Here is a 27,030-nt window from a genome sequence, read left to right as displayed (position 1 = left end):
CATTTCAGCGTCAACATTTAGTGGCAAATGCATTTTAGTTTTTTTGTTCACCGAAACCCACTTTTGTCTGGATTTCATTAGAAGCATTATAACCATTCAAACTTGAGATATCTCCTCCTCTAAAATTCAAAATTTAGTGCTTTTTAATATTTTATACTGATCTAGCAAAGATAAAACACGATTCAAAATGTATTCCTTTGTCATTGTTTGAAAATATAAGGAATAGGAACATAGATTTGAAAAGATACTCGTGAGATTTGCCTCATAGAGCAGATAAATTTTAAAAGATTGAGATTTTTATTTTCTATACCAGCGTTAATCTAAAAACTTGCATAGCGGAAGTTATAACCAAATAGAAATTCGTATAATGAATGAAAATGCATAACTCTTCGCCATCCCGGAAGTCTTTTTGTCCATATTTCTTAATTATGAACTGCTGGGTTCATTATTCAAAAAGGATACCTCAATTGTTCCCAGGATTTATGTCTTTAGTGACTACAAATTTGTCTTCTACCTCGATTGGTTATCCGTCATTTGTCGCTTATCCCAACATTGCGTACGAGAAGTTGCGAGATCACGTGTTTCCGCTTGACGCATTGGAAACAATAAATAGAATCAGCTGTCTCCAAGAGACCTGCTTCCATTGTAACGTATGCAAAAGCATTTATAATTGATTGTAAAATAAAATAAAATGGAAACGGTTGGGCTAAGAATTTTTGTGAACATGTTTTTGGATATAGAAAGTTTTTCCTATAAATCTCAGTCATTTTAAGTCGAAAATGAATAGGTTTAGTCCAATATCGTCTGATTCGTAAGTATTTTAAGGTATTTCATGAGAATATGCTTTAATATTCAAATGTAAGGTTTTTTAAAAGTGATCATCAAATTATTTTTACATCTAAAATTTTCAAAAACTTTTTCTACTTTGAAAAAATCATCTTTATCATAATTATCACAAGCATCCTTTTATATTTATAAAAAAAATTTCAGAAATGAGGATAGTCCCGAAGGAAACACAGATGAGGCGTTTGGTCACGTGAAGTCTTCCAAAAAGATGTACGGGTTACTGCTAGAATCGGTTGAAAATTACATTAAAGAAACGTATGGTGAAGATGCCTGGGAGAGAATTCGCAAATTGGCCCGCGTGGAAACGATGGCGTTTTCCACCCATAAGAGGTACTCAGAAACAATCATACCAGACATAGCTCGCGCATGCTCTCTCGTTTTGGACATAAATGAAGATGATATAATGGACGCCTTCGGTGTGTCGTTTGTGAGTTTTGTTGGTCAGTATGGATACGATAAAATTCTGAGTGTTCTCGGTAGGAACATGAGGGATTTCTTAAATGGACTAGACAATCTCCATGAATATTTACGATTCAGTTATCCAAAACTGAAACCGCCATCATTCTTTTGCACAAACGAAAGTACAAGCGGATTGACACTTCATTACAGAAGTAAGAGAAAGGGATTCATACACTATGTGAAAGGACAAATTCGACAAGTGGGAAAATTGTTTTACAAAATCGAAATTGTCATCGATGTAGTCAGTGTAGAGATTCAGGAGAGTACTACTCATGTAGTATTTAGGTTACATTTTGAAAATAACGCTTACAAAGAAGAATTAGTGAAGCAGCAAGCATTCGCTTCGAACACTCTTCCTTTGAACAGCGTGATGTTTTTTAATCTCTTTCCGTTTCATATTGTCTTCACTAGGAGTTTTGAAATCAAAGGAATTGGCTCAGGGATCGCGGCAGTCTTCCCTTCAGCAAAAGGACAAAAACTTAATACGTTATTTACATTGACCCGTCCACTCATTGATTTTAAATGGGATAAGGTATGTTAAACATGGTGGAATTAAGTCTAATTTATTTAACATGTCCAAAGGTTCTTTGAATCAAATTGAGACATACAAATAAGTCTCCACCCCAGTGAAACCACCTTAACTGTAGCGTATCTTTAGGCCAAGACCAATAGCAAGAAATGATTTTAATTTGCTTGTGTCTGATTTTAATATTTCTTCAACATATATAATTCTTTTGCTTAATATTGGAAACAACAATTCACTGTATTGTAGATTTTAGAACATACAAACAACGTATTTGAATTGAAATCTCACAAATCACCCAAGAGATCAGGGTGCCCTTTTGAAGAAATTGCGAGAGAGGCATTTAAAAAGGGCGCGAAAGAGGAAAAGAAAGAACGCTCTATGAGCAGCTCCGACACACTTAGTAGTAATGGGACAGGTAAGTTATATTACTTTTTCAAAGTCCAATATCCTTTTGTTTTTCTAACTAACATCTGCTAAATACCATTGAATTTCCATATTAAAGATCTTTGAATTCTTATTGAAAGGCAAATGGTATCAGCATAATTTTCTACGAAAATGTAATATAAATGATCTCTTTACGAAATATTTTATTTAGGGATCACAGACATTTACTATTATCCTAAGAATGTTTTTTTTCTCATATCTGTGTTGATGAACCTGAAATAGGGACACTTCGTGACAAGGGAACTGTTGTTGATTTTTAAATTCAGTGAAAACAAGATAGTTAATGTCTTGTTCTATTGTTGATAACAACATAAGGAGAAATAACATAACACTATCGCAATTTTTAGCATAATGAATTTTTAACGATAACTTAGCCTCTGCACTTTTGCCGGGCATTTTAATCTTATTTTGTTAAACATGACGTAATAGTTAACTTAGATAAACGTCATTAAATTATTTGCTAACTAAACGTCCGCCAAAATAAATCAATTAGCCCTTCAAAAGAGCATACAATTATCTTTAAAGTGATTAGAATTTTCCTGAAACACAATTTTTTATATTATTTGCCAAGCATACTAGTTTCAAATCAACATCATTAACAATTTAAAACTGAATTAGAATTTTTGGTGCAACTTATGAGCTTAGCTCGCCCACGTTTTTTTTTTCTGAAAGAAAAATATATGGCATATGTCTTTCTGAGCTGCCTGTGTGTCTGTCCGTCACATATTTGACTGTTTAAGCTCCAATAGAAGAATATCAACCAATAATTTGCCACAAACCATATTTTTTTAAGAGATGGTTCAGATTTTTAAAAAAAATAAACAGTAAAATCTCCTATCAAGGAAAGTTAATAATAAATAAATTAAAAGACGAATTTTAATTTTTTTTCTCAAAGAAACACTAACCAGGTGAAGACATAACAATATTTACTTATGTTAAAGCTTTCAAAGTAAGTGAAGACTTACCCTGGAGCTAAATGGAACCAAAATGGGGGGACGAAGTTTTTTAAGTCAACTTCCTATTTTAATCAATGTCTTGTTCTTGTCTAGGCTATTTGTTTCTACTTAAAAAAAATATACGCAACACATCAAGACCGAGGCAATGCTTGAATCAGGAAGTTTTTCCAAAAATCTAAAACTTCCTTTTCTGGATGCCAGAAAAATGCATTGTGATGCATATTTTGATTAAACCAAGATTTCCAGATGAACTTATACAGATACTGCATTATAAAATAAATATATTAAGAGAACTAGAGGAATCATTAAAACCAAAAGATTGATCTTATTGTCAAATTAAACTTAAAATAATTCTGAAGCTGATGGAAAAGCTGTTGGGAATACAAGTTTATTGATGACTTTTTCTTTAATCATTGATAGAAAATTCTGTCTAGTCAAGAGATATTTTAGAACTCTTATTGGTCTTGAATTAATATAATCAAATTCCCATTAGTTTTCTTATTAAACTCGGTTTATTAAAAACTTATTCCGTCATCCATTAACAATTTTGAAAGAAATTATATAAGCTATAATTCGTTTAATTTATCAAGCGCTCAAACTTCAGAAAACTAATAATGGAATAATCTAATAACACTGTCACAAGATATTAATCCGAGCTTAATGATTTACCTCCAGCAAGAGAAAGTTCTCTGAAATTTAGTCAAGATAATGAAAATACAGATTTATGTTTTTTTCCGTATTCTTCGTGATGTTTATTAGGGTTTAATTTAGTATAGTAATATGAATTCAAAAAGGTCAACACCAAAGGAAGAATATTGCTAACATACTTGAATAAAAATGTTAATGGCTTAAGTGTAGTGTATGCAATAATTAGAAGTAAACTTATAATTTACCGATGTTATGTATCTAATCAACCTGAAAGCAGAACTTGAATAAGGATTTTCATTTTTTATGCAAAAAATACGTGAAGTTCAACTTAGCAAAAATTGGCAGAATGCTGCATTATATTGGGAACATCATTTGTCTTCCTACACTATTGGACTTTTTCTAGAAGCTCTTAAACAGTTGACGGTTTACTTGGACATTTAAACCCGTGTCATGTACGGATGTACAGAATTGACAGTAGATACGAAAACCTTTCTAGTGGTCATAGGTATGGTGTTAGGGGCATTTACATGTGAAGGCCGGGAGTTGAGTGTAGGGTGGTTGTCGTTTTTGTCAAGGGCAACTTATATGTGCTGTGAAATACCTCTTTGTTTTCGTTTAATTAAATGCTGAGCTAAATATTTCCTTGTGAAAGAGTTTCCGTACATTGTCTTTTTGTAAAAGTAAGCCGTCAACAGTAAAAGTCAGTGCTCTTCGCAAACGTCCATTAGGATAGTCACTGTGGCTTTCTTTTAAAATTCAAGATCGATTGTACGGTCATCATTGTATATCAGAGGTGTTCATTTTGCGCGGATTTGGATTATGTTTCTAAAAAAAATAACAACTGCTTAAAAAGTTTCTATTTTCAAAATTTTGCATAAAGGGTCGAGCATTTGTCAAGATAACTCTTCCTACACTTTTTAGGATTTTATTTATATAAAAACCAATTGTACATTCATCTTTGTACATTAAAGGTCTGCTATTTACTTTGATTTTGGGCTTCTATAAGAAAAATGACTGCAGTAAAACTCAAATTTTGAGCTAAATGCATGAAGGTTCTCCATTTGTCCGGATAACCGTCTTACATATTTCAAATGTTCCTGTATCAGAGATTTTTTAAAGAAACTTGAATCTTGTTTTGCAGACCCAGAATTGTACTGAATCATTGTCAATCAGAGATGTCCTGATTCCTTGAAACTGAGAAAAATTGAAGAACAAACTTTAGTTATTCTTAATTCTAAATTCAAGTTCACTGGGATATATCGAATCGACATATAATTGGAAGTGATCATTGTTAACTGATAAATCGTTGTCGATATAGTGAAATGTCGAGTCAAAGTAACAGCAAGTGTTTTCTTCTCATGTAGAAGTTTTTGGACCCTCTATTGTGGTAGAAGGTTACAATATTAGTAATATCCCAAGAAACTTTTACTTTTTCCTTAGAAGAAACTTAAGGGGGGAGCAGACCAGACCCAACCTGACACAAAGCAGTCCGGGGCACTGCTTTCTGGGACTGCTAAAGCAGTCCCACAGCAGTCCCGGGGACTGCTCTCTGGGACTGCTTGGGTGTCAGGTTGGGTCTGGTTTGTACTGTATTTGACACAAAAGCAAATTATTGTTTGTAATTCTTTAATTGATGACGATACAGAAAATACACATTTGACAGATTTATACTACTTATAATGAGTAAAGTAAATCACTATTTATTTAAACTTTATTTTAGCGTGATTACGCGACACAGAGTGCTCGCGAAAATATTATTCTCGCGTATAATAGTATCACTATGGATCATATAGAGCAATAACCATAATTCGTGAAATCTTTGTCTCCCTTATAATGAAGCAATGACTATCTTGCGAAAATAAGGTGTCGCAAAAATTAAGTGATCTATGGTACTTAGAAATATTGCAAGACTCATGGGAAAAATAAATGACATGCGACAAAAATACCCTGATTGAAAATTAGCCTTATTTTCTGTAAAATCATTGGTACTATAGAATTTAAAACTACAGTGTATGATTTCTATTTTTTTCATTATTGTACTCGAATAAAGAGCAAAATCTTAACATAGATGGAAAATTCATGAACACTATGTTAGAAGTTATGCCACGATAAAAGAGTGTCAACTTAATTTTCAAAATCTCACATTAATGAAAAATCAAGGTATCAAAACTTTTAGTGTCATTTCCTAATCACATCGAGCAGTCATAATAATAAGATTCACTATTTAGAACAAGAGGAGACCAGAAAGGACAGTATAGAGAAGGAATCCTCAGACGAAGACGACGGACATTGCATTCACCTGAAGGGTCAGATGATGTACATGATGGAGTGGGAGTGCATTATATTCTTAGCCACGCCCATGTAAGGTTACGTCAATGAAGCTCTATCCAATCAAACGCATTATTTTCAAATATGCTTAAATTTACTCTATGTTTTATAGACAGGGGTGATAATTTATGGGGTCAGTTGATTAGATCAAATGGTATTGGCTAAATTTATATAGAATTTTCTACTCGTATGAAATTATCAACAATCAACCGGTCCATCTTAATTATTTTTGTTTGCCCTCTCCCAATCGGATGGCATAGAAAGGACCGATTCAAAATCTAAAAAAAATCTTCTAGAAAAGAAGTTTATTTTTTATCCCTTATATTTCTATTTCAGTCAACAAATTTGTCTAAATTTCGGGGAGGGGGGGGGGCCCAGCTACCAACCGACCTAAATATTTTACCTTGAGTCGGGAGAGGGAAATGAACATTATTTTAAAGATGGCCCCATTCAATTTTAACATAAGTTTTGATCCTGTCTTTATTAGATTGGAAGACCCTGATGCAATGTTCAGGACTGGCTTGTATATCAATGATCTCAGTATGCACGACTCCAGTCGCGATCTGGTACTGGCGGGGACCCAGCAGTCAGCAGAACTTAAACTGGCTCTGGATCAGGTCAGTTTGAAGATACAAAATATCTTAAACGTATTTGTTTCTTTTTTTGTTTAAGAAATGTTATATTTATTGTAGGAAACGGGGTCACCGGGGGTGGGGGGAGACATCTTAAAATGCAATCCCAATGCAGTATTCTGAAGTTTATAATATTTGGTCATCTTTACATTTTCCCAAATGTTAGCACTCATTTTTCAATTTTCTTTAAAATGGAATTTGATATTTTTATATTAACTTACTCCTAATAATTAAAAATGAAATTTGGGACAGATTTTACACTCATCAAACAAACCTTTCCACAGATCATGAAATAACAAGTAAACATATGTTTCCATATATGTTAAATGAATATATCTAATATCCGTTTGTAACGTTTCATTTTTAGCTCACCTCAACGAAGTTGGGGAGCTTATGTAATACCCTCGGCGTCGGCGTCGGTGTCGGTGTCGGCGTTGGCGTCCCAGGTTAAGTTTTTTGGAGCAGTTTTCTTTTTAACTACTTCTATGTCCTATATGGATTAGACATGCATGGAGGATGGTTCTAGTGTGTTTCATTGCACCATTCAAAGTTTCAGATGCTGCAATTTCAGCAAAGGAATGACCAGGTTAATGTTTTTGGAGCAGGTTAACATTTTTGGTGCAGTTTTTGGTGTAGGTTTCATTTCCAAGTAACTATAAGCCCTATGTTGACCAAACTTGCATGGATGATACATCTAAGGATGCATACTATCGGGCTTGCTTCGGATGCTGAATCTGACCTACATTTTCCGGTTGAGTGAACAGGTTAAAGTTTTTTGTGCAGGTTTCATTTCCAAGTAACTATAAGACCTATGTTGACCAAACTTGCATGGATGATACATCTAAGGATGCATACTATTGGGCTTGCTTCGGATGCTGAATCTGACCTACTTTTCTGGTTGAGTGAACAGGTTAAAGGTTTTGGTGCAGGTTTCATTTCCAAGTAACTATAAGACCTATGTTGACCAAACTTGCATGGATGATACATCTAAGGATGCATACTATTGGGCTTGCTTCGGATGCTGAATCTGACCTACTTTTCTGGTTGAGTGAACAGGTTAAAGGTTTTGGTGCAGGTTTCATTTCCAAGTAACTATAAGACCTATTTTGACCAAACTTGCATGGATGATACATCTAAGGATGCATACTATCGGGCTTGCTTCGGATGCTGAATCTGACCTACATTTTCCGGTTGAGTGAACAGGTTAAAGTTTTTGGTGCATGTTTCATTTCCAAGTAACTATAAGCCCTATATTGACCAAACTTGCATGGATGATACATCTAAGGATTCATACTACCAGGCTTGCTTCCGATGCTGAATCTGACCTACATTTTCCGGTTGAGTGAATAGGTTAAAGTTAATGCATGATTCATTTCTAAGTATCTATGATTCTTTAATGACCAAACTTGCATGGATGATACATATAAGGATGCATACTACTGGGCTTGCTTCAGATGCTGAATCTGACCTACTTTTTGTGGATGAGTAAAAATGTTAGTTTTTGATGCATGTTTCATTTCCAATTAACTATGAGCCCTATAATGAGCAAACTTGCATGGACTATAAATCTTAGGATGCAAACTAATGGACTTGCTTCGGATGCTGAATTCGACATGCATTTTTCAGATAATAGACCAGGTAAAAGTTATGGGTGCAAGTCTAATACCAAAAAACTATAAGGCTTACATAACATTGTATAAACCAAACTTGCACAAACGTTGCATCAAGAGATGAAAACTCTCAAATTTGCTTCAGATTCTGGATTTTGATTACATAGTTTAAATTTTTTATGTAGGTCTGTTCAAAGTATCAGATCAAAATTGCTTAAATATTTTCATTTTTGGAATGTACACTTTTTGTTGGTTAATTGTGTGACTTTGCCTTACTTAAAGACAACATTTGTTGAGGTGAGCTCTGTAATCTCTGATTACCTATGTTTTTTTAATTTTAAACTCTTCAGTGTTAGCTTATAAAATGTTTTTAAAACTGTATGGATTTATATGGGTAATCGGTAATGGAAAAAATGTAAACATCTTTGAAAGTCTTCAATATCTTTATTTTTAATTGATTTGATATAAGCATCATTTACGAGAGTTGTTCGAAAAGTTCGTGGACTTCTGTCATATTTTTTTTATTTGACGTCATATGTTATCCAAATTTAGAAGAAATATTTTAACAATAAATTCAAATAATTTGTTTAATTTTTTTTTAAATATCACGATTTATTCAAAACTTATCCAGATTTTAAAAATGCAATAATTGAGACGCAGAACAGGTCAAAATTTATTAAGTTACAAAAAATACACTAAATAATGTCTTTAGTCATATTCTCTGTATAATGGAGCAAAAACGAAAAGCAACCTAGAGGTTTAAATTTAGAATTGTTTCATCGATTCGTATTCCAAATGATGGCTTAATATTTTGCTTCTTTGAAAAAAAATCAACTTGAGAAGATAGGTAGATCTCATTGAAAACGACAGAAACGATGACGTTTTTAGAACGTCACGGAGCAGCAGATAACGATGCAATTTTGTGATTTACGCTACGCGCGATGTTGGTGCTATTTACAATTTTAGAATCTGACCTATGAAACTCTTCGGTGATTTTAAAAATATACTCGCGATATGTATGATTTTGGTATGAATGGCTAGATTTTCAACAGAACTACCCGTTTCAAGTAATAAAATAACATCTAAATAATTTGTATGCAAAAAGTTGAATTTTAAAACGCAAATAAAAGGTATTTTAAGCGTGTAACGCGTTACATTTTTTAGCAGGGATTTTTCGTGTGTAGAGCGTTCAAAAGTGAATCTAGAATTTTCATTTTCCTCACAAAACAAGAGCAATCCATGTCATTTGTGACTTCATAAACGATTTTGCATTAAATGTTGACAAGAAATGGAAAGCGATAGTTTTTACAGATGAAGAATCCGTAACGCTCTTCATTAAGAACGTGCATATGAATATAAACAATAAATTGACTCATTTCCAAGAAATTTTTTATAGAAACAAAATATATCAAAATAATTTGCCTTTTCTATAGATTTGAAATATTTCATTGATGTTGATATCAAACTGCATGCTTTGAAGCTAGTAATTGGACTACAAGTTCAACAGAAATGTCCAGCGTCTATAATGACGTGCAAAAATTAGACAGTGCCTTTTTTCGAGTCGTTAAACTATATTGATTTCCCCATCGACTACAGGAATAATTGAATGTTCAAAATGTGCTACTCTAAACGGTTAGATTGAATGTCAGATTTAAAAATTTATTCCATTAATTAATATTTTACGCAACATTTAGGAGGTTCAACATATTTGTCCAGTGAACGTTCTTGACGCGTAAAATTCGTTCTGCTTCAGCGTAATACATGAAAATGTGTTTAAGACTGCTACGAGTAATTAACAAAATTTATCATATATATACAAATCCAAAGTGCCCTTTATGTTCATTAGTTTAATTACAAATAGCCCATGACTTTTTAAACTCGTATTTCAAGTACAAAGAGATAGCGATAGGGTATCAGTCAAGCAAGTAACACTATCGGAAGCATTACGTCAATTTTTCCGTAACACTATGAAAGCGTAACGTCAAAGTCACCAACATCGCGCATAACGTCTCAGGGAAAATCCTGAATAAACTCTTAAAATGTTGGAGGAATGAAAAAAATATGTCCCAATCGAGTTGTGCACGTGTGGACAAATAGTACAGGCAGTATTTCAGTGACAGAGACTCTGTATCGATGAGGATATTTCTGCGAAGAAATGGTTTAACTGTAAAAATCTGAACAGCAACTTTAAAAAGTTGGAACGTAAGGAAAGATATATGCGCTTCAGAGTTGCTTATCCTGTGAAAGCAGAGTTAAGAAATAAAACAAATTATAACCCTAAGAAAAGGAAATTAAACATCGGAAACAATTGTTAAAAAATGTCCAGTATTGGAAAAAGGTTTTTAAATGAGTGGATATTGATTGATACTGTGTGAAATGTATAGGGATAGTATTTTTTAGAAATTCTTCAAGCTATGTTTTGACGTTACATTGCCGTGTTGTGTGCTCCGCGAGTACAAAACATTTTAAAATGAAGTATATTGATCTCTGTTTAAACCAATGGAATGAAAGTTTACACATCAACAAAACCAATATTTTTACATATTATATTGTGCTTATTTTAAATTTCTAGTGAGTAATATAACGAAGATTGGCATCGTCCACAAACTTTTCGAACAATCCTCGTATTATTAAAAATAAGCCAAAAATGTTTAACAATCCATGCTTCATTTTTTTCTCTGTGTCTTTAATTTTACATTTGAAGTTCATCATAGTAATTTTTTTTTTTTGCAAAGTTGAATTTTTTTTCCTTTTGGTATTGTTGGATTGTATTCACAATGTCTCATTTTTTTCAATTCAAACATTTGATATTCTGCTTAAATTGTTGAGTTACATTACCATTATCTGTACAACTATGAATAAGGTCTTGGAGTACTGTGACATTTGTTACAATATTGACTTCCAGCTTGACAGCTGAATTCTAAGTCAGTCCTCGTTTCGCTGAGGTTTTTCCAAACTTGTTTCAGGATACCGGGTCAGACGTAATTAAAATCTATGCAAATCGGGGTTTATTTGGTTATATCAGATGGGTGATCCTTTAAGAACTTACGCGAGCCTTCATAAACTGGAACTCGTTAAAGTAGCCATATTTGTTCTGTTCTCCTTGACAATCACTTATAGGGAGTGTACTTAGTTCAGGATTTTTAGAAAATTGAGAAATTATTCAATGAATACATCTTCATTTACCCACTGAAATTACTTGACATTGCTTCATGCATTGTCTTTGACAAAACAACGTAGGATCGTAAAGACCATGATTAAGCAATACTATCGGATGGGAAATTTCCAATATCGTATCTTTGATTGTGGGAAATCCTTGTTAATGACTTACCGTACATGCTGCTAATGCACCATTGACATTACAGCAATTACCAGTAATTATATTCTTGTAAACACAAACGCATTTAGAAAGTTCATTAACTGGCATCAAAGAACAAAAGCTTGAAGTTGCCTAAAGATTATATCGGGTACCTCTGCTCTCTCTGATTCTTTCAGTACACAAGTTCAAAAATATCCCAAGGCAGGTCCTGTAATAAGAAAATAAAGTATATTTTTAACGATGCTGCACTATACATGCACAATAGGTGTGAAAAGTTCATCTCTCAGGAGAAAAGATAACAATTATCTATTTTGGAATGTGATTCTAATTTTATTATTTTTAGCAAAAAAAAGTTTATTCTGACATCGTCTATAGCTCATATGCAACTAATTAAGTCACTGCAAGACGATCCTCAATCGAACCCTGTGACCGAGTCTGCACTTTTGTTATTTGTATCATTTTATGGAAACTATTTGGTGTCGTAAAGAAGTGGATTTGCATTTAAGAGAATCCTATATCATAGTCGTCAATATCATTTCGCCTGCATGCTGGCAGTAGACTCGAAAACTGGGGATATTATTGGTAATTCTTTATTCCACTGGCAATAAAAATGTACAATAGCTCATGCATTTTAGACCTTATTTTCCTTTCATGTATTATCCTTATTAAGTTTTTATTTGTGTTTTATTATATATCATATCGAGCTGTCCCAAAATCTCGTCTCCGTAATTCAATAGACGATGAGTTGTGAGACAGCAGCCAAAGCCTTTGACAGGAAAAGTAAAAAAAAACTACTTTTGATAAACATAAAGCTTAATTATTCATTGGAATCTATGAGATATAATATACAGTAACAAAACTACAAAAACTATTGAGGAACATTTTGTTTTCATTTTGGTGAACAATGGTATAAAAACCGAACATTGACCAATTGCAAAAATCTTGAAACTAAAATTCAAATCTGTGAGGAGGGCATAAAACAAAGATCCCTAGAAATCCCAGAGATGGAATCAGGGGCCTAGGAGAAGAGAGATTCCTTTGTTGATTTGTAACAACTGTTGTAAACTCTATGTTTTGAATAGATAGACGTAACGTTCCGTAACCAAATTCAGTATAAAAAGCAAAGCTTATAATTAAAGATTGATAAGAAAACATCTACCAAAATACGGGCCAACGATAGATTATATTTGCCTACAAGGTCATTATAACGACCATGGAATTTACGAAATTATTACATTCCCTATTTTATCCACTTATTTATCAGAAGCCTGTCTCGGTTGAAAAAATAATCGTATCGGAGCATGGCCGTGGGTAGGAAATAAGTTAAGATGTAGACATCATATGGAGGTGATAGCAGGATATTACTACATAAGTAAGGAAAGTTGACGATGGAAAAGATGAAGTTATGTCGTGTATCATACAATTTAGTTGTCGGTTGGCCTTACCGTCCATAGTCATTAAAACAAACAAATATGACAGATTCTGATGTTTCCTTCGTTTTAAGTTTTACTGGATATATCTCATTGACATATGAATGAAAGTATTTGTAACTTTTGTTAGCTGATTATAAATCGTCGATAAATTTAAATGTCCAGTTGAAGGCCAAATAATCTCTTCTTATATAGAAATTTCTTAATAAATTCTGCTGAATAGAAATGTAAAAAGAGATCGGCTAATAAAGAAGCACAATCATACCCATCGGGATTCTATTACATAAAGACTACATAAAGATTATCAATGGGGAACTTCAGCATCCTTTTAATATCAACTTCAGAGTACTTGTGTTCAGAAGTAGATGTCAATGTTATTGAATATAAAGACTTTTAAGCGATCATCTTAAAAGGGAAGGTCCTAAATAACATAAGAATCATCTTCCGACACACATGGAGGCTTTAAAGAGCATTATGTACTGGGCGACATGCACAAAACAAACACTAGTAATTTTCAGGTGTACAGAAAAGAATTTAGTGCGAATGTAATGAGGGTCTAATTGTTTATTTACGTAAAACAAAAAAAAATCAAAGGAATCATCATTAATATGGTGTACTTTTTATTATCGATGTCCATCACTGAGCATACGCCTTGGTGCATTGATAGAATTAAAGACCCATCACATTCAAACGCGTTTCGTTTGTCGCAATGCAGTTATGTACATTTGTTTTCTACTTTGATATATAAGGTTAAGTTAACTTACTTTGGTATCTTTTCCTTATAATTAATGAAATTACATGTATTGCACAAAATAAACATATTTTCAAAAAAAACAGTCCTCCTTTATATTCCTTAATCAAAATGACCCCCTGATTCGTTTACTTAAACAAAATGTACCAGCGAGTAAATTTTAACATCAAGCCAGTTTGTTGCTTATAAAAATTGAAATGTCCATATTTATTGCAACAGGAACAACAGAAAAGCAAGATTCTAGAAGAGAGTATGAAGAAACTAGACGCCGAGATGAAGAGAACGGACTCGCTCCTCTACCAGATGATACCAAAACCAGTGGCGGATCGACTGAGGCGGGGCGAGCCTGCAATTACGACATGTCAGGTATTAAAGTACCAAAAAAAAATTCTTTGCAAAAAAGCTTGAGAAATATTATCAAAGTTTTACATAATGCAATTTCAACACGTTTCTTTTTAAAAATGACGTAAAATATGGTTTAAAATAGTGTAGAAAGTTGTAGCATTAATTCAAAAATTAATTGTGTACATTTAAGCTTCAGATAAGGATATCTTGATCCTTCGAGCGACCTCAGTCGTTATTTTATTATTCTGTTTTCTAAGCAGAAAATAAACATGAGTTATCAAAATCACTAAGGTGAATGTCGTTGAGTATTATATTAATAATAAAACAATAAAAATACAAATCAGAATTAAATTTCAAAAAGAAGGGTAAGACAATGGACTGTGAAGTTTAATTACGCTTTGAAAATTTAAAAGCATTAGCTCATTGATTTTATGTTTGGAATTAAATGTCAAGACGGAGAATTATTTTCAACTTGTATCCTAGTGCTGTTAAGCTTTATCCTAAAATTAAAATAGGATAGTATTCAATCTTTTTTTAAATATTGACTTCTGCTTTACTTTATATTTTTTGAATGCAACACACTCTAAAATATTTTTGGGAAATAGAAGATTAGCTTTATCTAATGAAAGAATAACTTGAGTCTTTCTTATCCCTCTTTAACACCTCTCTATGAACTGAAAAAATGTAGAACTTTACACATCAATCCACGTTGTGGCAGATATGACGTTCACCATTATTTTGTTTTACTTGAACATAAATATATTATTTATTTTTATATGATTGACTCAAGCAAGCTAGGTGAGATAGAAATGTGATAAAAGCAAGTAAAGAAAACAAGCCATAGGTGAATAAGAGGAGACTTTTGTGGCAAAGGTTAAAGTTTATACTAATTAAAAATAATCAGAAATCTAAAAATAAATATATTTATAAAAACACATAACTGCCATTGTCTCATGCAAGAAATGAAATAAATTGAGATAACAATCAATATTCAAGCGCAAAATTCAATTAAACAACTCACATTTTGGAGCAGAGTAAGAGGAGGGATCAGGTGCCATTGAGGAGGGAGCATCCCCTGTCATCCTCTTGATCGGGAAAAAATTATTAGTAAAACATATATTATCCTGATTAGAAAAAAATTATCATGGACACCATTCTTAGTATAAATATGAGATGATCGTCGCCTGGAAGTTTTTTTTATTCATTTCTAAATATCTTCTCTACAAAAGTGTTTATTATTTCGATCCTAGGAATTTTAATGTATGAAATGTCTAATAATAAAATGAAAGGGTTGAAAAAAGGATCAAAGTTGATCATTAAAAAGAAGATAAAAAAGATTTCTTCGCCCTTAAAGATCATTAGAATCTCACAAAGGTCTATATTGCAGGCGATGATTGTAATTAAGAACTGTTTTTAGCTCACCTGAATTGAAGGCTGAAGTGAGCTTTTCTGATCACATTTTGTCCGACATTTTGTCTGTCTGTCTGTCCGTCTGTATGTTACCTTTTTCACATTTTCGACTTCTCAAGAATCGCTGGGCCAATTTCAACCAAACTTGCCACAAAGCATCCTTGGTTGAAGGGGATTTAAGTTTGTTCAAATGATAGGCCACGCCCTCATTCAAGGGGAGATAATTGGGAATTAGTGAAAATTTGGTGGCATGATTTAAAAACCTTCTTCTCAAGAACCACTCTGCCAGGAAAGATGAAACTTGTGGGGAAACATCCTCAGGTAGTGTAGATTCAAGTTTGTTCAAATCATGACCCCTGGGGGTAGGGCGGGGCCACAATGGCCGAACAAAGTTTTACAAAGAAATATATAGGAAAATTCTTTAAAAAATCTTCTTCTCAAGAATAACAAAGCCATGGCTGATCAGATTTATATGGCAGCATCCACAGGTAGTGTAGATTCAAGTTTGTATAAATCGTGACCCCTCGGGGTAGGGGGCCACAATGGCTGACCAAAGTTTTACATAGAAATATATAGGAAAATTCTATAAAAATCTTCTTCTCAAGAATTGCAATGCCATAATTGCTCATATTTATATGGAAGCATCCTCAGGTAGTGTAGATTCAAGTTTGTTCAAATCGTGACTCCTGGGGGTAGGGCGGGGACACAATGTCCGATCAAAGTTTTACAAAGAAATGTATAGGAAAATTCTTTAAAAATCATCTTCTCAAGAATAGCAAAGCTATGATTGGTCATGGGACTACTTTTGGATTTAAACTTTTCATAATAAACCAATTTTCTACTCTTACCTAGCTACAATGCTATGTTGAGCAATGTGGCCCATGGGCCTCTTGTCTTGACATCTCGTAAATAGGAAAAATTATGCCTTTTTTGACCAGCTTTAAATATTCATAGTACACTGTACAAGATCATGGTCATTGTTTTTCCCTGGTTATCTGTTAGTTAGCGTGGATCTATAAATCTTACCTATGTGGGTTATTAAGATTGTGAAAGCCTTGTCACCAAGACCAATCTGATTTAAACACACACATCTGGGGCTCGGTTCTACAAAAAAGAATAAGAGACACTAGATTTTTTTAAATTTTAAGAAATTAATGAATATGTAAAAAAAAAAAAAAAAAACACTGCATCCATGAACACATCTCTCTATAAACCTGAAATTTCACGACGAATCAATGAGTAAATATTTTTAGAGTAGGCCCCTTTCTCAGTTCTTGCTTACATTGCCAGTCTTACATTCATCTCAGCTTTGCATCCTAGAATACAAACTTTTAGTCAAATTATTTTTTAAATGATACTACTAAGGATGAGTCCTTTGCTTCGAGTGGTGAGTAAAGACATGGCTTATGAAAATTCAGGAGTTTAAATAAATCCTACATTGTACATGTACACAAATGAATAATTCATATAGAAGTATGCATCTGAACTACAATGCGACATGCGACATCTTCAGATCTTAAAAGATAATAATGATCTTTAAATAAATTTCTGAAAGAGATTCTTAGCTAAGACCACAATGAGCAAATTTACTAAATGTTTCATTGGATAATTCAACTTATTTTACAAATGAATGATCATTTTAAAGAATTTTTGTAGATTTTTTTTTATCACACGTGCATTCTCTATGTTTTGGAAAGTCATACATTATCCGATCTTGTATCTGTACTTCAACCGAAATCTCCCTTTCTTTGCCAATGTTGGCCAAAAGTGAGAAAGATATTTTTACATGGACCTTACCTTCAACAGTGTTAGTTGTTCCCCGCTTTCGCGAAAGCGAGGGGACATTAAATCTCATTCGTCTGTCCGTCAGTCTGTCAGTCTGTCCGTCTGTCAGTCCGTCACAAAAACTTTAACCTTGCCCATAACTTTTAATTTAGCTGAGCTCATATTTCACAAGTGTATTCCTTGTGACAAGACCTTTCTTTGGGTACCACCAAATTTGACCTTTTGACCTTGACCTTGGAGTTTGACCCACTTTTACACAAAAAATCCTTACTTTTACTTTGGCCATATCTTTTGAATGGTAGAAACTAGGACTTTCATATTTCACATATATATTCTTTGTGGCAAGACCTTTCATTGGATACCAACAACTTTGACCTTTTGACCTTGACCATGGAGATTTCCGTACTTATAAAAAACTTTAACCTTGACCATAACTTTTGAACAGTAAGGGCTAGGGCTTTTATACTTCACATATGTAATCCTTGTAAGAGGACCTTTCATTAGATACCATGAACTTTGACCTTGACCTTTGAGTAAGATCTTTTTTCAAGAACTTTGACCTTGGTCACAACTTTTGAACTGCCAATGCCAGGACTTTCATTTCTCACATATGCATTCTTTGTGGCAAGACCTTTCTTTGGGTACCACCAATTTTAACCTTGCGCATAACTTTTGATTTAGCTGAGCTCATATTTCACAAGTGTATTCCTTGTGACAAGACCTTTCTTTGGGTACCACCAAATTTGACCTTTTGACCTTGACCTTGGAGTTTGACCCACTTTTACACAAAAAATCCTTACTTTTACTTTGGCTATATCTTTTGAATGGTAAAAACTAGGACTTTCATATTTCACATACATATTCTTTGTGGCAAGACCTTTCATTGGATACCAACAACTTTGACCTTTTGACCTTGACCATGGAGATTTCCGTACTTATAAAAAACTTTAACCTTGACCATAACTTTTGAACAGTAAGGGCTAGGGCTTTTATACTTCACATATGTAATCCTTGTAAGAGGACCTTTCATTAGATACCATGAACTTTGACCTTGACCTTTGAGTAAGATTTTTTTTCAAGAACTTTGACCTTGGTCACAACTTTTGAACTGCCAATGCCAGGACTTTCATTTCTCACATATGCATTCTTTGTGGCAAGACCTTTCTTTGGGTACCACCAATTTTGACATATTGACCTTGACCTTGGAGTCTGACCCCTTTTACACAAAAATTCCAAACTTTTACTCTGGCCATAACATTTGAATGGTAGATACTAGGACTTTCATATTTCACATATGTTTTCTTTGTGAAAAGACCTTTGATTGGATACCAACAACCTTGACCTTTTGACCTTGGAAATATTTCGTACTTACAAAAAAACTTTAACCTTGGCCATAACTTTTGAATGGTAAGGGCTATGGTTTTCATACTTTACATACGTAATCCTTGTGAGAAGACCTTTCATTGAATACTCAAACACTTTGACCCTTTGACCTTGACCTTGGAGTTCAGTGATGATTTGTAAATAAATGACATAAGATAGGATGTTCATATTACGCACAATATGTCATAAAAAATGACATCTCACCCACAAAGACACCGAAAGCGGGGGACCACAATTCCTTGAATTTGCTTGTTTGTGTAGTTTCTGCTCCATTTTTGAATTGTTTAATGGAATTTTGAGCTTGAATACTGTTCGTTATCTCCATATATTTCATTGATAAATAGATGAAAAGTGTCAGCGAGAATGAGTTTCTGGTGATCGAAACGAAACGCTCTAGAGTATATAAATTACAAAGTGGTCTCTAGAATGCAGCTTAAAATAGATTGAAAATAGAACACTGTTCAAAAAAATCTGTGTAAACATATCAATGTCATCAAGTCAAAATAGAATTTATAGCTTTTTTTCCGCTGCCAATGATCACAATAAAACCAGAGAGAGCCTTAATTATTAAAGTTAACAAGAATTTTTACATTTTGAAAATGGAAAGCTAACAGGTTGCGCCAACAGGGAAACATACATTTTAAGTGAAAATACGTCAATGGGTCCACATGGATTCTGTAAACTATAAAGTCTCATTTAAGAAGAGGTCCTTTAATTCTTTTGAAAGGAAGGTTTAAAGATGCTTGGGTATAATTGGACTACCTAGTATCTATTTTGAATAATTGACTGATCTCAAAAGAGCTCTAAAATTTAAACTTTTTTTATTATTATTATTATTTACGATACCGTGTAAATCACAGTTGCGTGTATTCTGTTATTGCAAACAGTAATGACTTAAACGGATTTTCCTCTTACATAAACTATTTTATGTTATGTAAGGGTGCAAAATGCACATAAAAGTTCTCTTCTAGCTTTCTTTGAAATATTAAGTGTTGTCTTTTTCAATCGTTTGCACGAAAGTAAATAATAAAAGGTTTCGAATAAATAGACTGCTTTGTTAAGTGGCATTGATGAAATCTTTTTCCAACTGGAAAAGCGATTTGCATTTTATTTACATTAAGTGTCTCCAAGAAAGTTTACTTAATGCCTTGTCAAAATAAAGTAATCCTGTGCCCTTTTGAAAATATTATTAACAATTCTTCTTCTAGTGTTTGAGATTAATATGAAAACTGTGAGATACAGATAAAATTAAACAAACATGTAAATGCTATTATGGCAGATGACAATATTGCCATATTTTTACACAGGTTTTCGACAATGTAACGATTCTGTTCAGTGATGTGGTCGGCTTCACGTCCATTTGCAGTCAAATTTCACCAATGGAGGTTGTATGCATGCTGAATGCCATGTACACAAAGTTCGACCAACTCAGCGAGCGTCACGGGGTCTATAAGGTGAGTTTAGTAGTGAGTCTTTTTCAAAGACAGTGTCAGATTTTCCACAAGTTTTAACTCGGGAATTTTACAAAGTATTTTTTTCCAAAACATATTTGTAATCGTCAAAGATTGAACTGAAGATTTCATCTAGAGAGAGACTTGTAAATATAAAAAAAAATATGGATGAAAATGAAAATAAATATTATATAAAGTTTCAAAAATGGTAATCGGATGCAGTACAATTTAAACAAGCTTCTGAAAGTCTGACGTCAGACTCACGTTTGTGAGAGTAGGCTAGACCGGAAACAATTCAGAGACAAACTAGCTTATAAAAAACCTAATACATTCCTAACAAACAACATCCTTTACATACTAGTAGAGTCTAATACACAATTTTAAAATACGAACGAGATGTTTTAGGCCTTTCAATAAGTTTTAACAAATTTTGCACTCAAATATATTGGCAAAGATACGTATGGTAAACCTTTTATTTACACTAGGTGGAGACAATTGGTGACGCCTATATGGTCGTGTCCGGCGCCCCGGAGATAACGCCCTACCACGCCCTTAACATCTGTAACATGGCCCTAGACATGATATCCTCAATGGTGGAACTGTCCGATCCCTCCACTGGGGGACACATGAGAATTCGTGTCGGTAAAGGCGCTTATTCTGAATCTGAAACTTATTTTCTTTTACGAGTTTACGAGGAAGTTTTGTTTCATATAACAAGAAGGATAATTACAACTTGCGCTTGTCAGAGAACTTATAAACAAAAGTAACAAAACCGTATTACTGAAAGAACGAAAATTTAATGTTTCAAAAATTTTAAATTTTATATAATTATATATAGATTTTTAAAAATGAATCATAAGTTCTGTTTTTCACCTGTATTTTTTTGTATTGCAAATTTATTTCCCCTTCTTAATTGTCGATCCGTGTTTTCCCAGGAATACACAGCGGGACGACGGTTGCAGGGGTGGTGGGGATAAAGATGCCTCGGTATTGTTTGTTTGGGGACACCGTCAACACAGCATCAAGGATGGAGACTAATGGAGAGGTATAATTAGCCCAAAGAAAACCACGTCAACAATAAGTGAAGAAATATAATTGTTTCCACTTTAAATTTTCAGTATATCTTATGATCGATGATTGATGTTTCTGTTGAAGGCTATGAAGATCCACATCAGTCAAACCACCTGGGATCACATCAAAGACCACCCATATAAAGTGGAAGAACGTGGATCCATCCCCATTAAGGTAAAGAGTTATGACTACTCTGTTTTGATACTAATAGCTGTTTCATGGAGACTGGTCCTTCAGACGGGACTATGTAAACTGAGATCCCTTGTTGCAGTAAGTGCAGGTACGATAAATATCCCTCATTGTTCAATGGTCCTTAGTGCCAAGTTTAGGTCTAAAATTTGCAGCCCTCCACCGACAAGTGGTTGCGTCTCAATTTGAATAAAAAATTCTCGAAATGGCTGTTAAACAGAAAAGAAGGAAACAAACTAATAACTGTTCTGTATTTTTAGGGAAAAGGAAGTATGAAATCCTATTGGTTGCTTTATTTAGATGCAAACGACGACGCTTTGCCAAAATCTGTTACGAACACTCCAAAAAGGGAATTGAAAAACACCCCGTCACTGGACAATAGAAGTCTCTACTCTCCTATATCCTTTGATGATATTCCAAGAAAGCGGTCCATGGATGCCTCTCTAGATATCATCAAACAAAACGAACGAAACAATTCACTCGAATTGTCATCCCATGGTAAGAGGAATGGTTCTCTGGATATGGTGACTTCTCCTTTTCGTGGAGTGGATAAACAGGGGAATTATTCACCGCAGGGAGACAGACAGTTTAACTTCACTAAACCTTCCCCCGACATCCATAACGGTGACAGTCCAAAGGTTAAATTTACAACGGAGAATAACCACGGGTTAAGAGGAAACGGAAAAGGTTTTCTCGGAGAGGAGAAAAGTTCCTTGTGTCAAATTTTGTGAATATTTAGAAACGATTTATCGCAAAGAACTGGAAAAAATCCACATAATGTGTTCCCTTCCAAAACTCTTTAATTTTGTGCGTGCCGTCTATCATATGAAAACGATATTTCTTTTGGAAGTCAAATGCTCACAGTCCTTTTGTTGTTTTAATCATCTGTGATATCTCTTCTCTCCATTTCGTTTCGATCCTTTCGTTTGAATATATCATGTATACATGTGTATTTTGAAATGGAGAGAGAAAAATTAATAGTATCCTAAATAAATTCCTTAATGTTTTTTTATAAAAACCATATGCATTGTTTCAAAATACGAAACATTATTTTGTATGTTTTGCGATGTTTCAATATTTATCCAAAATTTTAGTATTTGTTTTACAAGTAACCCTGTATTTTTTAAACAATAAAACATATGGTTTGATTTTTTTAATCTATAATGTATGGATCCTTTTGTTATTGAAGTTATCTTTGTTAGTTGTGAACATGTACTGCAGGAAATACTCAGATGAAATATTAAAATTTAAAGATTACATACCCAGTTAAAAATTTGCTCATGAAGTGAGAATTGAATTATTTGGTGATTTTTAATATTTATACCTTATATTATAATTAAAGTAATATTGAATAAAACCAAAACATTTAAAAAAACGTTGTTTTAATATGCAGAAAGAGTATTCAGACGCAATGTACACAGTGCAAAACGTTTGGAAAAATAGATGACAACGTTCCTATTGAACATAATGAATTAGCTCAATACTATACATTTATTGACTATCCATGAATTGTGTTCCTCTGGAGAAAATAAAATTTCACATGTAAAAGTCAGATTTCTAGGAATTGTAAATTATATAAATTCTTCTCACCTCTACATTCCTTTCTTCATGTTTTCTTTCGTTTCAATTTTTGACTTCAAAATGTGAACAGACACATTGTACATTTTTACTTTCCAAATATTTTTGACGATATTTAAGTGAAAAGTATTTTTATCTGTTGATTACGTTTTGAGCTCACCTACACAGGGCGTCCATTGGATTTAGATTTGGACGTATTCGCCTCTGAAAATTAATTTTAAACCACAGAATTATTTTTTGAAATTAGAGAGATTACATTCTGTACATTTTGAGTCATTTTGATTTACATTTTAACTACAAATGTTTCAAAACAGCAAAAATTTTCATCATTTGAACAAACTGGCGATATTGTATCAAATTTGAGAATATATTTGTAAAACTTGTACATTTTGATGTCAATTTTGATGTCATGACTTTGCCCAGTGGTAATAGAAGAAGATCTTTAACATTTTCCTATATATTCCTATGTAAAACTGGGTGGCCATTTTCCCCATCCTTGCCATGCCATTTGATTGAATCTACACTACCTGAGGATGATTCCATATGAGTTTCATCTTTCCTGGCCCAGTGGTTCTGGATTTTTAAAGTTGTTCCTATTATTCCTATGTTATATATGTTCTGTCATGATTTGAACAAACTGAATCTACACTACCTGAGGATGATTCCACATGAGTTTCATCTTTCCTGGCCCAGTGGTTCTGGAGAAGAAGATAAAGATTTTTCCTATGTATGTCCTATTAAAACTTGGGTTTGCTCTGGCCCCACCTTTGACTTTGCAAATGTAATACACTACCTGACTTTTTTCATCTTTCCTGAGCAGTGATTAAAGAAGATTTTTAAAGATTTTTATATATTCCTATGTAAAACTTGCCATGCCATTTTGGCCCCATCATGATTTAACAAACTTGAATCTACACTACCTGAGGATGATTCCACATGAGTTTTATCTTTCCTGGCCCAGTGGTTCTGGAGAAGATTTTTAAAGATTTTTCCTATATATTCCTATTAAAAAGGCACTTCTTTGATATGTATGAACAAACTGATCTGCACTCCTGAGGATGATTCCACATGATTTCATCTTTCCTAGTATATGCCATTAAATTTTAACAAATTCATGATTATCTCCCCTTGTCTGGCCCTTAATAAAAACTTGTTTTACCCAAGGATTTTGTGCCAAGTTTGGTTGAAATGTAAGAAGAAGATTGTGAAAAGTTTAAACAACAACGACAACGACGGACAACGAAACAGGACAAATTTTGATCAAAAAGCTCACTTGAGCCTTCGGCTTAGGTGAGTGTAAAAACTTCAAGATAAACGTTTGACTTTTTTCAACGTTCCATACTTTATAATAATATCTACATTGGATTTGATGTTTCCAACTGATTTAGGAAAACGTTTGATTCAAACAGTTTCTGAAACGAGGCGAGCCAGCCTTTTTGAATTATAGCAATTCCAGGATGGTGACATGATTTGAAGCAAACACTATCTAACATTAAGTCAAATGTTGACTAATTTTTCATATAACTTGTTGATTAACAATGAGTTGTCCTTGGATTTTTTCCCTTTTGATGGAGCAATGATATGGCACCTATGTAAATAACTGATGCCCTTGAAAAGGTTCGTGTTTGCTCTTGTGGAATAATGTTTGATTATTGCATATTTCATTCCACTATTTATTATTTATTATCATTTATTAATCTTTATTAACATTAATTGTGCAGCTTCTACTACTATTACGTCTCGATTTGCCACATAAGTACTTTCCATATAAACTTTAATTTATTAAAAGTGCAATTGTGCATCTTCAGTTTTTTGAGATGCTCACATTTCCCCAATTTAAATGGGGAAAAATACACGAAGAAAGATAATCAAAAAATTTTCGGACAATCTTGTGTGGGGAAATTTTTGTAAATAGGTATTTTTTAAGTTTTTTTAAAAACCGTTTATTCCATTTGAAAATTTACAACAAAGAGGTCATCGATTTCAGCAACTTGAAATTTCTTAATTAAGAAGGGTTGTGATAAACCCATTCAATATACTTTTTTACAGTGTCAAATTTCTTTGTAAGTCTGTCTGATATATATATTTTATACGACATGTGCAAAGATGAAAAAATGTATTCCAGCAAATTCTTTCTTTCTAAAAGTAATATATATACAAGGGTTGTCCGTAAAATCGTGACAAAGCGTTAAAAAGTAATGGGCGCACTAAGCTGAAAATTTCAAAATGTTTATTTATCATATTTAAGTGCTTGATAATTTTTATGATAAAATATAGGCAAAAATAAATATTTTATTATGCTTGAATGTGCACAAATGTCCTACGCTATGCAAAAAACCAAGGTTTTCTTTAAAGAATACATAAGTTTGAATTCAAAATAAAAGTTTTAAATACTTGTGTTTTTTCCGTGGTATTAATTTACGCTATGTACGCGGCCTCATTTTCCGGGATTTAAAGGTACTTAATATAAATGTAAGGCATAAAGTGACAGTCTAAATATTTTCTATTAAACCAGTTCCGCGGAATTAGCGGATAAAAGTTCAAAGATTTGGATTAAATTATCCTAATTCAATTTTACAATCAATTTTGTAGTCTTTGTAAAAATTTTAAGGCATTTGGTTAATTTTTGGCAGTCTCTCAGCATTTGAAATGGGAAAGTGGTTGAAAAATGGCGATTTTATCTTACAGTTCAGTTTTATTGCGATGTTGTAATGACACCTTTAGAGACTTGAAATTACACATATCTTAAGTATAAAAATGAAATAGGATTTTCTTGGCGAAGATTTTTTGATCGAGTCCCTGGGGAGTAAAAAACATACAGACTCCTAATGTAATAGCAAAAGACGCTGTCACATCTATGAGATTTTCTATTAGTTGAATGATGGTGAGAATATTGTCCGTAACTTACTATAAATCTTCAAATAGCAGGGGTGTCAATTGGTTAAACTAAAGAATGTGTATCAATGAATATTCATAAATTTAAGTCGGACTCAGTCCAACTTCATTTTCAGCAAAGATAAAACGTGACGCTGTTTTAGACACTTTGACGTTATAATCCAAGCGCCGTAAGTGATACAATACATGGCATAAAATCTCATAATTTGTTTCTTTATGCATATATTTATCTGAAATTTGCTGTGTATATTACTAAAATATGTACTAAATAATAGTGAAAATTTCAGAACCAAGTGATGTTTATTTTCTAACTATACAACTGTCCACGATTTTACGGCAAACCCTCGTACATATATATATGGTAGCAATTCATTATTTCACAATTGATAAACTAGGTTTATCGACTGTAAACTATAGTTTACAAACCGTAAAGTATAGTTAACGATTCAAGTATAGTTTTCATCTATAAAGGATATTTAATTGTTAACTATCAAATTCGAAGAAAATCTAAGTTTATCTGTCTGTAATTAGCGTTAACAATAGATTTTGTTGATAAACATAGATTCGCCTTTTTACAATCGTAAACTATAGTTAAGAGTTGTTAATCATAGTTTCGTAAACCATATTTATCAATTTCGTAAACTATCTTTGTAAACTATAGTTTACAAATCGTTGTAAAGATAATCTATGTTTTGCAATCGCAAATGATTGTTTTCAGTGTTAAGTATAACGGTTGTGAAACATAGCATTATCGCAAACTACGAACGGATGTAAAATATAGATTAACGTTATTAACTATAGTTTACAATTCGTAAACTTAGTTTACAACCGATAAACCTAGTTTATCGACTGTGAAACTATGTTTTACTAATTTTTGTGAATTTGGCGTGCCATACATATATACATATTCTTGAACAGATGGAATACTTTTGTCCATCTGTTATCTAAGGTTAGGTTAAAGTTTATCTGAATAA

The 27,030-nt window shown here is 33.1% G+C and overlaps 1 protein-coding gene across 5 annotated transcripts in view; it reads left to right on the top strand.

Moving 5' to 3' along the window:
• The window catches only part of LOC134259740 (soluble guanylate cyclase 88E-like), a 54,760-nt gene extending 32,167 nt beyond the window's left edge, over window positions 1-22,593 (top strand). For all 5 annotated transcript variants that reach the window (XM_062742338.1, XM_062742342.1, XM_062742340.1 and 2 more), the window contains 10 exons: window positions 991-1,837; window positions 2,078-2,246; window positions 6,108-6,240; window positions 6,695-6,824; window positions 14,169-14,315; window positions 20,180-20,326; window positions 20,809-20,965; window positions 21,259-21,368; window positions 21,479-21,568; window positions 21,844-22,593. In XM_062742338.1, the coding sequence (XP_062598322.1) occupies window positions 1,055-1,837; window positions 2,078-2,246; window positions 6,108-6,240; window positions 6,695-6,824; window positions 14,169-14,315; window positions 20,180-20,326; window positions 20,809-20,965; window positions 21,259-21,368; window positions 21,479-21,568; window positions 21,844-22,314 (2,337 nt within the window). In that variant the 5' untranslated portion in view covers window positions 991-1,054 and the 3' untranslated portion in view covers window positions 22,315-22,593. The remainder of the gene's footprint in view (window positions 1-990; window positions 1,838-2,077; window positions 2,247-6,107; window positions 6,241-6,694; window positions 6,825-14,168; window positions 14,316-20,179; window positions 20,327-20,808; window positions 20,966-21,258; window positions 21,369-21,478; window positions 21,569-21,843) is intronic.
• Window positions 22,594-27,030: the final 4,437 nt, after the last annotated feature.

Source organism: Saccostrea cucullata, unplaced genomic scaffold (genome assembly GCF_032062105.1).
Source record: "Saccostrea cucullata isolate Sc308-1 unplaced genomic scaffold, CSIRO_AGI_Scuc_v1 ctg1546, whole genome shotgun sequence".
Lineage (NCBI taxonomy): Eukaryota > Metazoa > Mollusca > Bivalvia > Ostreida > Ostreidae > Saccostrea > Saccostrea cuccullata.
Note: the sequence above shows the minus strand (reverse complement) of the source record. Positions and strands in the feature narration are given on the sequence as shown.